The sequence below is a fragment of the Rhodamnia argentea genome, chromosome 10, assembly GCF_020921035.1.
Source record: "Rhodamnia argentea isolate NSW1041297 chromosome 10, ASM2092103v1, whole genome shotgun sequence".
NCBI classification, from domain to species: domain Eukaryota; kingdom Viridiplantae; phylum Streptophyta; class Magnoliopsida; order Myrtales; family Myrtaceae; genus Rhodamnia; species Rhodamnia argentea.
In genome coordinates, this window is record NC_063159.1 from 14,452,244 (window position 1) to 14,465,884 (window position 13,641).

General features: G+C 38.6%; 1 protein-coding gene across 1 annotated transcript; it reads left to right on the forward strand.

Annotated features, from left to right (window-relative positions):
• The first annotated feature begins 1,743 nt into the window (after positions 1 to 1,743).
• LOC115732944 (thioredoxin reductase NTRC) lies at positions 1,744 to 10,146 on the forward strand. The gene is made up of 10 exons (XM_030663630.2): positions 1,744 to 2,087; positions 2,739 to 2,946; positions 3,076 to 3,181; positions 3,699 to 3,964; positions 6,750 to 7,029; positions 7,944 to 8,051; positions 8,573 to 8,659; positions 8,778 to 8,882; positions 9,405 to 9,535; positions 9,837 to 10,146. Exons 1-10 carry the CDS (start codon positions 1,817 to 1,819, stop codon positions 9,895 to 9,897), a joined length of 1,623 nt encoding a protein of 540 aa, XP_030519490.2. The 5' UTR covers positions 1,744 to 1,816; the 3' UTR covers positions 9,898 to 10,146.
• Positions 10,147 to 13,641: the final 3,495 nt, after the last annotated feature.

Sequence of the window (13,641 nt, forward strand, 5' to 3'; positions counted from 1 at the left end):
AAAATGGAAAAAAAAATACTACGAGCACCCCTTGAATATAAAGTTCGTATTTGCTTGTCGTGACGTGATTAATCAAAAGAAGCTAAACCTAATTTTGCTCCTTTTTCCCTTCTTAGCGCTCGAGAGAGCCCACAAATTTTAGAGAGCCTGTAGATTTGAAGCACACATAGGGTGCACTACCGACAAGTCGGTTACAAAACATGGTGTGAAGCACGGGTTGACGATGCGGGAGCCGAAGCTCCGATGACTCACTCTAGGTGTGAAAAACTACTATATCTATCTGCCCGACGATAGATAACAAAAGTAATTTCCTAAGTCGAGAGAAAATTTTTTTCTTCCTTTCATCTTAGGGAATACTCCGAATTTTACGTCCCCAATTTCAGACGAAGTAATTTAAGGACTTGTTCAGGTCCAAAGCCCGCAAATTTTACAGAGCCTGTAGATTTGAAGCGCCCACGTTTCCAGCTTTGGTAAGCTGATGCGATGAAGGGCCGAGGGCAACCAATTTGAGGCCCATGGTTTGATTTGACTGTAGGCTGGGAAAGGCACGAGGAAAGAGTACATGGGCTCAGTATTGAAGTGCTTTGTTTCTCTGGATCAAGAAGTCAATACTCACGTACGGAGCTGAATTTAGACCGTTAAAGTCCTCCCCGAAGCCGCGTGATTAGGTTATTCCCTTCTATTTTCCTCGGCGATTTAAGCGTCGTGGTGCAATTTGAATTGGCATGGATGCATAACTTCGAGTAGATAGGGTTCATGCCTTACAGAGGGTGTTTTAACACCACCAAAAATCGGCCTGCGTTTGAGTTAGTAAGAAAGTTCACGAGAATGGTATGTTACTAGAAGGCCCATAAAGTAACGTGAATTACCGTGGAAGTTTCTAATTTAAAGACTAAAGAATTTCTTTTTAATGCCTGCCCAACAAGAGAATCCAAGAAATTTTGGGAGCACATGCTCTTCCTCCGGGAAAAATGATACAAATGGTCCCTCAATTTCGGCATAATGTGCAATGTGATTTCTCGACTTTTAATTTGTTCAATACGGTTCATGAATGTTAGCCCAATGCGATAATGTCGTCATCCCCGAACTTTTAATTTGTTCATTATGGCATTTGAATCTTTAGCATATGTCCAAATTATTTACTGGATTTTATGTCATTTTCTCTTTTTTCTAAATGTACAAGTAATTATGTCAAGGGAGAATTTCAAATAAGAAACTGGAGTGCCCTTTTTACTTATTTTCTTAAATAAGGATATGAAGTGAACACTATTTTAAATAAGGGTACGAAGTGTCATTATTTTTTAAAATAAAAGTTTGAAGTAGAAATTATTTCAAATAAGTGCATGAAGTGACCATATTAGTCTAAAAAAAGGGGTCTCCTCACCGGCTGAAGTGTGCATTTTCGTCATTTGTTTTTTTTTTTTTTGCTTTTTTAAATTTTAAACTTAATTTAACTAAAAATTATATTAAAATTATGTTTTGGCAAAAATGTTCTTGACCAAGTGACGAGATCGGACCCTTATTTGAAATAATCATGACTATTTCAAGCTTTCATTTGAGATAATTTGACCACTTTGGCGAAAAATGTCCATTTCAAACTCCAATGTTAAAAAAAAAAAAATTAAGACATTTCGAGCGCTTATTTAAAATTTTCCATTACGTCAATTACCAAAATCGGAAAGAGCGAGTAGCTCTTGCCTGCTCGACCCGGTGTAGATAGGCCACCCAGCGCGTGCACAACAACCGAGACGTGGCATTCAACCCGCTTTCAACTGCTGGTCGACGTCGAACAATTTTTTTGTATGGTCCGAAACAAATGGCTGCGAGCGCATGCGCGAGGATAGGAGCCACCGTCGGGATCGCAACCGCGCCGACTCACCGAGTCACCACCACCACCTCCACCGCAACCACCACCGCCATGACTCCGCCCATAGCCGCCTCTCTCCCTCACCGTCACTCCCTCCTCTACTTCACCAGCTGGTCCGCTCGCCGCCCTTCCCTCCGCCTCGACTCCCCACGCTCGCGCTCTCCCCTCCCTCTCCGGGTCAGAGCTTCTTCCGACGACTCGCCTCCGTCCAGTTCCTCAGGTCGGTGCTCCCGATTTTCGTATCCGATTGCGCGCTTCGTGATTGTAGGCAGTTTGTTTCATGAGAATGTTGCGTCAGCGGTGTGTACAATGTGGTTGTGGTCGCCGGATTGCCCCCTGCTGAAGCATTGGAACAATTTGTGTTGACTTTGGATAGCTCCGAGAGCGTGAAAACGTGCCTTCGATCGCCTTTTAAGTTCTCGTGTCCATTTCGCGTGTTGAGTTAGGCTCCATCAAATTGGGGCATACGTCTTGTATCTATGTCTTATCTAGTATGTGGTGCGGATGTATGTGCTGGGTGAATGCATTGTGAGTCTGTGACTGCTAATGGCTCTTCGCTTTGTGGATGAAGAACGTGTGTTGCATTTAGTTGCTTCTGCTGTCTAAGGATTTGGAAAGTAGGATTTGTTCTCTCCTGCCTGAGTTCGGTATTGATTTTACAGGTTGATTTAGACTGCCTGAATGGGTAAGCATTTGATACGGGAATTTCATCTTAACCATTGTCTTAGCTCTTTATAATCCTAAAAATCATGTGTGCAGCGTTTAACCCAGTTTACGTTCTGTTTTTTTTTTTTTTCTGGATATCAATGCAAAAGAAACGAGATAGATGACACTCTTAATTGATATTTTCCCCCCTTTCTTTGTTTTGCAGCCGGAGGAGTGGAGAATGTGGTGATCATTGGTTCTGGTCCTGCTGGATACACGGCAGCGATATATGCTGCTCGTGCCAATTTGAAACCGGTAGTTTTTGAGGGGTTTCAAGTTGGTGGTGTACCAGGAGGACAGTTGATGACCACTACTGAAGTGGAGAATTTTCCCGGTTTCCCTGATGGAATCGCTGGTCCAGATTTGATGGACAGGTAAAGATATATGTGGGACACACCTTGCCTCTCTTGTGTGTCATCATGTATTTGGCAACATGTGTACTCTTCTCTCAACTTATGTGATGGTGCTGATGAGAATCTGGCGTGGCATGGTCCTGTTATTAGGATGAAGCGGCAGGCTGAGCGTTGGGGAGCAGAGTTACATCAAGAAGATGTAGAATTTCTTGATGTGAAGAATATCCCTTTTACTGTCCGAAGTGGTGAACGTGAGGTGATTTATTGACAATTGTTTATTGGAAATACTAACTTGAAAGGAATGTTTTTGAAATGCAACTGATTGATCATGCTAGTTTAATGCCTTAGAAATAGGTTCTTTGCTAATATCTGTGCGAACTCTCTGTGTGAAATAATTTATCCTTCATGGCTGACTTTTCCGTATAACATGAATAAGATTTGAGCAGAACTAGTGTACCAAATCTCAACCATTAGCATCTACTACAGAAGAATTTTCAGCATTGGAATCTCATGCATATTATTGCTGCTGTAAAGCAAGAAGTTGCAGGATATTCCTTGATAATCAAATAATCTGGTGATTGAGATTCTCAGTCTTCTATTGTAATGTCATATGTGTCATCTTTTACTGGAAAGGGAAAAGAAGTATGACATAGCCAGCTAGCCTTGTTAATGTCCCATGATTTTGTTCTTGCGGATTTGTAGTTGGCTCAACAGATGCTAAAAATTGCACATATGATTGGCTAAAATGATTTTGCATTGTGGTTGTATTCCAGGTTAAGTGCTATAGTCTCATATATGCTACAGGAGCTACAGCGAAAAGACTTAGGATACCCCGTGAAGACGAATTCTGGAGTAGGGGAATAAGTGCTTGTGCTATCTGTGATGGTGCATCACCACTCTTTAAGGGGCAAGTGCTCGCTGTGGTTGGAGGCGGAGATACAGCTACAGAGGAAGCACTGTACCTGACTAAATATGCTCGGCATGTTCACTTGCTTGTCCGTAGGGACCACCTTAGAGCATCCAAAGCAATGCAAGATCGGTGAGACTGTCTGTTATTTCATGTTCATATCACAGAACAACTTATTTTAGCGAGCATCAATTGCCCAAGTAGGTTCTAATATGTTGCTGACATAGTTGAACATCTTTAATTTGTCATCTCTCTTTTAGTCAGTAATTTGTCATAACTTATATTCTTCAGTATTGTGGTCCCTTCTGGATCATTCTTGACAAGGCATTGCTGCTTTCTTCTTTGCTTGAAAAAATGTTGTCTTGCATCTCCTTTTAACGTAGTTTTACCTAATTCATGAACGTTTATGCTCTGAACTTCTAATAGCTGGGTCACTAGATTTTCCAGTCGTAAGCTTTAGTTGGTCCTTTCAGATTAGATTGTGGAGATTGAAATGAATGAGACCTCCTCCTGACAGACCCTTAAAATGACAAATTCAACGTCTTTTCATAGTTGGCCAATTCAGATTAAATTGTGAAGATTGAAAAGAGACCTCCTCCTGACAGACCCTTAAAATGACAAATTCAACGTCTTTTCATAGTTGGTCAATTCAGATTAAATTGTGAAGATTGAAAAGAGACCTCCTCCTGACAGACCCTTAGAATCTCAAATTCAACATGCAAATGCTTTTGTATGGTGCCCCTCCCGAAAAGTTCTTGGAGAACTTAGTAGATGTATGGCTAAGAGTTGTTTCGCATTCAATAGGCTTTCTGTTCTGGGTGGGTTAGTGTGTTTCCTTTTATAAATTCCTCTTTTTATTAGGAAAAGGAGCTGGTGCTGGCAGTGAAGTGAAAATCCCTCCTTTCTTAGTTATGTGCATGTCGGATTGCTGAATCAAACTGACGACTGGCTCCTTTGTTCTCATATACATCCTTCTCTTTACAGTAACTAATTAGCTCCCTGCTCGATGCTGCAAACAAAAAGAAATAAAGCTTTATCAATTGATGGGGAAATAGATATTTCTCAAAATTTTATTTTGGTCCTCAAGTTGCGAGGTGACAGCTTGTGAATAAACTTATGAAGGTAGCTAGAACATAAATGTTGACTATTTAATTTTTTGAAAGCGTGATTAAAGTAATTTCATGTACAATCATTATCTTAAGAGATCTAATTTTAGGAGATAATGGTTTGTATGTTATATTCTTGTTTGGTTGTTGTAGAGCAATTGATATGATATGATAGAGTGTTCAAGGCGTTATAATGTCATATGAAAGTCTCCTTGAGAATTGATTTCTCAAATTAAAATTGAATCATATCAGTATAAGAACTCCAAAACAGCATTCTATTGAAGAAGAACCAAGAACCCGATCGAAGGCCAAATAGCAAATCCATCCACTTATTGCTTTCATATATCAATTTTTATTTTTACAGAAAATCAACTAGCAAAAAATACAAGAACCCAAGCATAAGTTCAAGCTCTCCTTAGTCATAATTGTCAAAAAAAAAAATTATTCTTCGTAACAATATTTGGCAATACCAATTTATTATTGTTAAGATTGGTTTGTTGAGGAATACAGATTCAAATAAAAGGAAAAATAGTGGAGAAATAAAAAATAAAATGTGGCAAAACACTAAGTCGAGTGGAAATGTAGTCCTAGGTATTAAGAGAAAGTCACCAAATCACCTAGGTTGAAATCCAGTTATTCGTATATATGCATGAAAAACTAGTTAGATTTGGATGACAAGTTACATGTGATGAAGAGTTAGCGTTCTCATGACACCTTTGCAGTACGACAATTTGTTTGTCCTTTAAGTTCTAAATTAATTCGTCATTCAATTTCATAAGTGCGAATTATTCAGATGCATGGTAATGAATTTTTATTTTGTATCAAAACCACAAAATTTTAAAAGGTTAACAATTATCAATATCTAAAGTCACTTCGAAGTTTTTTTACAATATTTCAATATTTTCATATACTTTTCCATGTAAGTAAGCATTTTCTGGTTTTTTACTAAGCGAAGCCAAGCATACAAATTATTTAATGCAATAAACTCAAAAAAGCAATACTTAAAGAGAATGAATGGAACAAATTGAAAAAACTTTAAAGAACTTTTTCTAGAAAAGAACTATTATTAAGAAAAAGATAAGCGAATAGTTTAAAATGCAGATGAAAATCAATATATAGATATGAACAGTAGAAGTCTAACTTGCAATTTTGTTGATAAAAGTAATTAAATTATTATTCCAAATAAAAAATAAGCAAAAAGAAAGGACTGGGTGAATTGTGAATATGTAAAGAAGAAAATAATGAAAGCAGGGCTTGAGTGATTGACACATGTCCACCTCAAAACTGTCCTTTCATCTATTTTAATAGAGTATAGATATCAGCTGCAGGTGTTCAACTGAACTATGGGTACAGATCACAGTTCTGTATGCTGAAAAAATTAACTAACATCGTACTTCTTGGCCTGCTATAGTATGAGAGAATTCACCACTTTCCTTGCTATATGAAACGTACATTTTGATACTCAATTACTTGTAAGGATCTCAATCACTTGTTAAATGTATATTATGTTACTAGGAATAGTTGTCTGCTTACGCAAAGTTATTATAAATTTGCAGCATCAGCTCATTTGCTGCTAAAGAAAATTCTGGTTACCATAACACAACTTAGCATATTGTATTGTAGACTTAGATTATTAGGCAAATCACCTAGATACTGAATCTGGAAGGTACTACAAAGGTTTTTGGGCAAGCTTCTCCTTAGATTTGCTGCATTAGTGTTGGGAAGTTTATCGTACTAATGAACCATCTGTATGTTGAGTTTCAACTTCCTGAAATGTTTGTTTAACAGGTTGATTATCGCGAATGTTTCAGAGTGTACAATAATCCGAATATTACCGTGCACTTCAACACGGAGGTCGCCGATGTTGAGAGCAATTCAAAAGGTCAAATGTCTGGCCTTTTACTTAAAAGAGTCAACACGGGGGAAGAGTCTGTGCTCGAGGTAAAGGGTTTATTCTACGGTATAGGCCATTCTCCAAACAGTCAGTTGTTGGAAGGGCAGGTTGAACTTGATCATTCAGGTTACGTGTTGGTTGAGGAGGGTTCTGCAAAGACTTCCGTAGAAGGTGTATTTGCTGCTGGAGATGTACAGGTAATAAAGTCAAGATTTATTTGTGCTTCGGTATTGTTCTACTCTAGAGTCTTTCGAGCCTCGTCAAAAATATATCAAGCTTTCTCATACTTGCCCTGCTCCTACTCTGCCGCTTTCTTAAGCATAGGAGCATTCTTACTGAGGATCCTATGTGTCCACCTGTTTTTTGGGGAATCCAGTGATTCAGTTCAGCTTGCACATAAACTGATATAAAACACAAGAGCTCATGACTGATTTAACATGTCTTTTTCTTTGCTTATTGATGAGTTTATTGGGGACTCTCTTTAAAGTTTTAAGTAGTTTTTTTTCCCAAGAATGTAGAATGGTTGAACTGCCGCTTTTAATGATAACCGATCTTCTTCACGAGCCGATCTCTTCTTTGCAAATGTTGAAATATTTGGATGATGATCCTATCATATCTAGTATCTATATCTACTAAAGTAATATCGTAATTTTCAATGCTCATGACTAAAAATTAATATTCTGACAGTTATTTATTCGAACCTTGGCTGATAGAACACGATATGATTCAGCATGCCAGGCGCAGCTATTATGTTTATCAAGATCCAATAGTGAGACTATTCTAGCATACTGTATATTGGAACATGGTTTTTCATTACTCAGTCCCAGCTATTATGTTTATCAAGATCCAATAGTGAGACTATTCTAGCATACTATATATTGGAGCATGGTTTTTCATTAGTCAGCCCCTAGGTTATTGTGATTCGGCTCTATACGCTATGGTGATTCAATTGGCTCACTCAATCAAGTTTTTGGGGTTTGGTGCATTGCTGGCATCATCACAAATTCATAAGCTTTGCCAGTAACTATGTCCCAGAGGTTGCGATATTTTACAAAATAATCATATGACCTTCTAGATTCCTAATAATTGTTATTTCGTGCCTATTTAACAGGACCATGAATGGAGGCAAGCTGTAACTGCTGCTGGCTCAGGATGTATTGCTGCTTTGTCGGTGGAAAGATATCTTGCGAGCAATAATCTGCTTGTTGAGTTTCATCAGGTATTTGAACTTTTGAAGAAATTTCGTGGCAGCTTCTCTATTTTCTTTTTGAGAAATTTATCAAACTAATCTGCCTTGGTCAATATGTCTCTATTGAGAAAGCTACAAAATACGGTAGAAGTTATTTTCTTTTTTCTTCAGAAAGCTTAACAAGAGAAGGAAAGTCTGCAGCTATTTGCGCTTGCATTGTATTTTAAATGTGCATTTAAGATGTTGCGCGGTGTTTGACACATTTTCTGTAACTTAGATTTGCTATTAGTTGCTCTATATGTGTCTTGTACATCTTCAGTGGCCTAGATGTGCTTTCAGTAACTTGGATGGGTAAATGATCTACCAATAAAATTGCTCTTTTAGATTTTCAGAAGCCACACTGTTAGCTGGTCTGAAACACTTCGTTGTTGTATGTAGTTTACTTTTTTGAGCTGTGTTGGAATTCTTTGCTGTTCTGGACCCATCAATGAAGGGAGAACTCTTAATTGTCCAAAATTGACGACGTCCTCTTGATGCAAACTTTTTGGCAGCCTCATACTGAAGAAGTTAAGAAAGAAATCACTGATAGAGATGTGCAAGAGGGATTTGACATCACACGGACCAAGCATCGGGGGCAGGTGTGCTTTTGTGCAGATGCAAAAATTAGCACGTGATGATTAATAATTCCTTGTTGGAAATTCTAAAGTTCTGGCCTTCAGTTTTTCTTAACCTGTATTTTCGTTTTCCCTAATTCAGTATGCTCTGCGGAAGTTGTACCATGAAAGCCCTCGGCTTCTGTGTGTACTATATACAGCACCAACATGTGGTCCCTGTCGGACTTTGAAGCCTATTCTTGGCAAGGTACTTTATGGTGCTCCCTTCAATTCAAATTCCATGGCATTTCATAAATGTACTATGCCTGCACTGTTTGCTTTCCTCTTCCACTGGCTTCTGCACCTCAAATTTGGAATTATACTTTGGATATGACAACTCTGCATGAGACTTCTAATTTCTTTCTGAGAACTTCCATTAAAATAAAAGAAGTTGATGAATTGTGGACTACAAAGATCTAGTAAGCTCTGAGAAATCAGAATGCGTTCAGGCAATGACTGCTTTATCGATGACCACCTAAGGTTTGAGTGTGATATGAAAAGCTTTGTTTGAGTCATTCTCAACATTTGCATTAATCTCACTCTCGGGTGCTGAGTAGTAAAATTGTGTACTGGTGCTAATGCCACATAATTCCTGTGGGATGCACATGAGATTTCGAGCTATATTGATTTTTTTGTCTCTGCATTTAATGCGCCTTATATATTTTGCAAATATCTGATTGTGATCACCTGTTTGGCTAACTATGTCACTTTACTTATTTCCTTCTAACAGGTGATAGATGAATTTGATGAAAATGTGCATTTTGTTGAAATTGATATTGAAGAAGATCCGGAAATAGCAGAAGCAGCCGGAATTATGGGCACGCCATGTGTGCAGTTTTTCAAGAATAGGGAGATGATCAGGTTAGATTATCTAGAGCTCTCACTCCATACTTCTTTGTTTGCCTCTGCATCCAGGATTCATATCTTTATTATAACTGAGCTAATTGTTTACTTATTCTGCATGTTTGGGAGATATTTTTTTTATGTTGGTTTGAGATCAGACAAAGTACTCCTGTCTTGGGTGCTGTACTTAGGCAATTCTCCCCATCCGGAGAGTTCTTTCTGTTCAGGAATAGCCATTTGGCAAATTTACCGTCTCTGTTATTGACATAGTGAGTTAGCTCTAATTGCTGGTGCAAATTATTCTATGCTGGTGATACAGGATTGTCCCAGGAGTCAAAATGAAGAATGAGTACAGAGAATTTATTGAGGCAAATAAATGAGAACATTTCCCGTTCCTGTCTAGTTGTTGCCAATGTCTGTCAATTCAGTTTTGTTCCATCCTAGCTAGGCGGTCGAATAATGCCCATTCTGTTTCTCAATGAGATCTTTCTATTCATCAATCCCAATGGATTATACTTGTACCAAGTTCCAAAAGAAATTTAGAGAATTTTAACATTTGATTGAATCATTGAAAATCCCATGAAAGTTTTGACAGATTTATAGAGGGAAAAGTGGATATCTTTCTCTAATCATTCTTGTTGCACCCTCCGTACATGCGTGGTTGGTTAACTCAAATTTTTGTGCAAATGTTGCATTGAGATAACATGAAGAAGCAAGCCTATAGCTATTCAGAAAAGTTAGTTCACGCGTACAGATAATAAGCCTTTCTCTCAATTGCATATGTTGAGATTTGGACTGGTTACATTTCATATATCTATTATACAAGATACTTTATTCTTAAGGCAGAGTCGTTCTGTGATTGATCCTTACTTAGTAGACTAATGAAGTTAGCGAGCCCTTTGGGTTGGTCCTTCGGTCTGTGCAAATCCTTTGACAGGGACTGAGCTCATGAGTCGCAAACTCTGCTTCTCGAGACGCGAATTGATAACACCCTTTTAGCAGAATGGCAGCTTAATCAGGTTTTACTGAAGTCAATTTGAAGTTGATATGAACGTTTTGACAGTTCGTTATCTGTTTTACCTTGACTTTGCTTGCTATTAGGAATATTCGAGCCGAGTCTAGTCAATAAGTTCAATGCTCGAACATGACTCGGTGCAGAAAAGGTCAAGATTTTTCTACTGAACTTGATTCCATACGAGTTATTAGGCTTGAAGTACAGTTCCCCAAAGTCCATGATAATTGCAAGGACGTGTTATTTGTGTCGGCACAGTAGTAATTTATATACCGCGGAAAACAACCGGGAAGAAGCGTGTCTCGGATTGAGAAATAAATTTCTGTATCTGTGCTCTAAATGGGACGCAAAAATGAGGATTAGCGGTATGCATGCAACACTCGACGTGGTTTCGCATGCGAATCGCTCAAATCTAGTATTGAGAAGCTCAAACTCGACTCCTTTTTTGCGGTCGAGCTACCGGAACTTGATTAAGAACCCACTCAAGTTCGATGTTCCGATAAATGGAGCTCGATAGTTTTAATTTAGTACGTTTGACTAACTTAATTTCCGTTAGTGGCCACATCTGTCCTCCCAGTTGTTGACGCATGCTGCACATTTTCTATCCTATTGTCGACACTGAAAGAAGAGTATCTCAGCAAAACTTTTATCTCCTCCAAGATCATTGCATCGCCCACGTGCCTCTCTCTGCCTGTAATGAACCTTTCCTTAATAGTCAACCATATTCTCAAAATGGTTATTTTAAAAACGCATGCCATCTTGGTTAGAGGAAGTCCTCTTCATCGGCAATCGGCATACCCAGGGGCTAGCGGGCGCCATCGCCTGTCTAATTGCTTAATGCCGAGTGTAACTTTCGGGAAATATAAACCGTAATCCTTTAGACTCGACATAAAATTTCAGATGTCGGGTCGGCCCAGTTTGAGCATCACAAAACTTTTTCTATTTCGTTTCCCTTATCTAAATGATTGAATTCAGCACTACTTCACAACTTACCTTTTTCTCCAATCTTTTTCTCTGATCTTTTTATGTCAAATGAGATGACAATTGCATCCTTTGATCTTGTCGCTAATTCTTCGCTAGCTGTTTCGATGTTCAATGTGCACGTCCCACATGGGTGACGCACCCATACCTTTGCACGCGAGATCTGTTGCTATATATATATATATGCCCCTTGATCTTGTCGTCTGACTGCTGTTCCTTGGTGCAAACTGAGCCACATCAACTTGTTTTCTCTTGTTTTGCACTCAGATTCATTCACAAAGAGAGAGAATTCTGTACGAGTATTTTGACGGATTATCGTACGACGAGCTCTAGGCGACAGGCCATGATCTTCATTCGATAAATTTTTTCTGAAAAAGAGTTTATGTCTCGATACAACCTTCAACATGTGATTAATCTCCGTATGCATGTGTTTCAAGAGTCAAAAGAAAGGGGGTCATTCCGGATTGCCCCGCATATGATTTGCTTGATCTAGTAGAATAAGTCTGGGCGAGACTTACTCCATAAGATATGGTAGTTTATGGATCTAATCAAGGTGGAGGATTGCTGCCAATTCTATCCATGCTCTTTTCATTTCGTTTTCCTTTTAGCTTATGCTAGATCCCGGTCATGAACGAATTCAGAACAAGTAAGTGGGGGAGCCAAATTGGTAGTTGATGAGTAGACAAATTATTTAGTGAATATATCATATTGATTAGTAGGTAATTTTGGTTAGTGAATTTACGCTACAGATTTCTCTTTTCTATGATTAAAATCTATGCTTAATAGTCTTTCAGCTCTTGACTTTTCGCGACTATAAGCACAAGATTCACAATGTGATTCTTTTCTTGAATAGAATTCTTTCCTAAAGTCTCTCACAAGAGTCAATAGATGCAAACTTTTAATGGATACTTACCATTAGCAAAGTTACATCTAATAGTAAATAGAATAATCCTATAGGCGCAATATATATATATATATAGACACACACACGTCATCTCTCATGTCGAAAATATTCAATTGGTTTGCATTGAGTTATCCTAAAGATATGCGAACCAATGATGTGCCACACCATAGATGGTGATCAATATATCCTTGGGCACGGCCATACGGTCTTTCACCACAAAGTTATAGGTGGAACTTGACCTTGGTTCCGTAAAAGCAACTCCCACACAAAATGACCCGCTTCAAACATGTTCATTGCTCAGGCACGATTGTAATGTTTGTACAACAGTATCCAAAACATATAAACGGCCGCCTTGGTGCCTAGATCCCACGTTAGGGTTTTCACAAGATAGCTTCATCGTTAATTTCAATGTTTCTTTGAGATTTTTTTTTTACCCTATCACAAATGATTCCGCCATTTCCAAAGCGCAGATTTGGCCTTCGACCCATGGCACTAATCGAGAGCATCCGTAGTGCCTAAGGGTGTTGCTATTGACTCAAACGATAGACATTGTTGTATGTTATTTCTCAAGTCCGAAAAAATCTATTACTTAGGCTCAATTTGTTTAGGCAAAAATAGACGATTTGCAAAATACTTTTTTGAAAATGATTTCTTATATCGTTTGAAGTAACAAACGAAGGAAAATATTTTCATCGTTCATGAAAATAAACATCGACCGTTGCCAATCCAATTACTTTAAGCGATACAGTAGTCGTTTTTTTAAAAAAATATTTTTAAAATAATTCGTTTTTGCGAAACGAAACGGACCCTCGGGTATCTGGATGCTTTCTCCACAAATAGCGGGAGTGAACAACGACGCGTCCGAAAAGGATTTTCACCCTATAGTCATAGGGGAAAGATGCTCCTCTTCATTTAGGACATAAAGTTAAGGAACTAGAGGGTGGGGCCCCCCCCACCTCTTTTTTCAACGGGTGTCATTTCATCCGGACGGTGGGGACGCGCCCACCCGAATGGCGCCTCCCCACTTCCCACAAGAACACTCTCCGTTTTCTTCTCCCTCGATCGAGTGGTTTTCCTTTTTCCTTGTACTTTTTTGAGAATTTCTTCTCAAATCATGATCCCACGAGGAGGGGAAACTTGTCCCTCGATCGATCGATTACGTTATATGATTTAAGAGGTGTAATTCTTGCCCATACAAACTTATTTTGGGAATCGGAACGTTGAAAC

Excerpts from the sequence above, each read along its gene's own strand:
- LOC115732944 (XM_030663630.2), top strand. The coding sequence starts at position 1,817 with ATGGCTGCGAGCGCATGCGCGAGGATAGGAGCCACCGTCGGGATCGCA. Across the intron at positions 3,965-6,749 it reads TCCAAAGCAATGCAAGATCG|AGTGTACAATAATCCGAATA; the intron begins GTGAGACTGTCT and ends CGAATGTTTCAG. Across the intron at positions 8,660-8,777 it reads GGACCAAGCATCGGGGGCAG|TATGCTCTGCGGAAGTTGTA; the intron begins GTGTGCTTTTGT and ends TCCCTAATTCAG.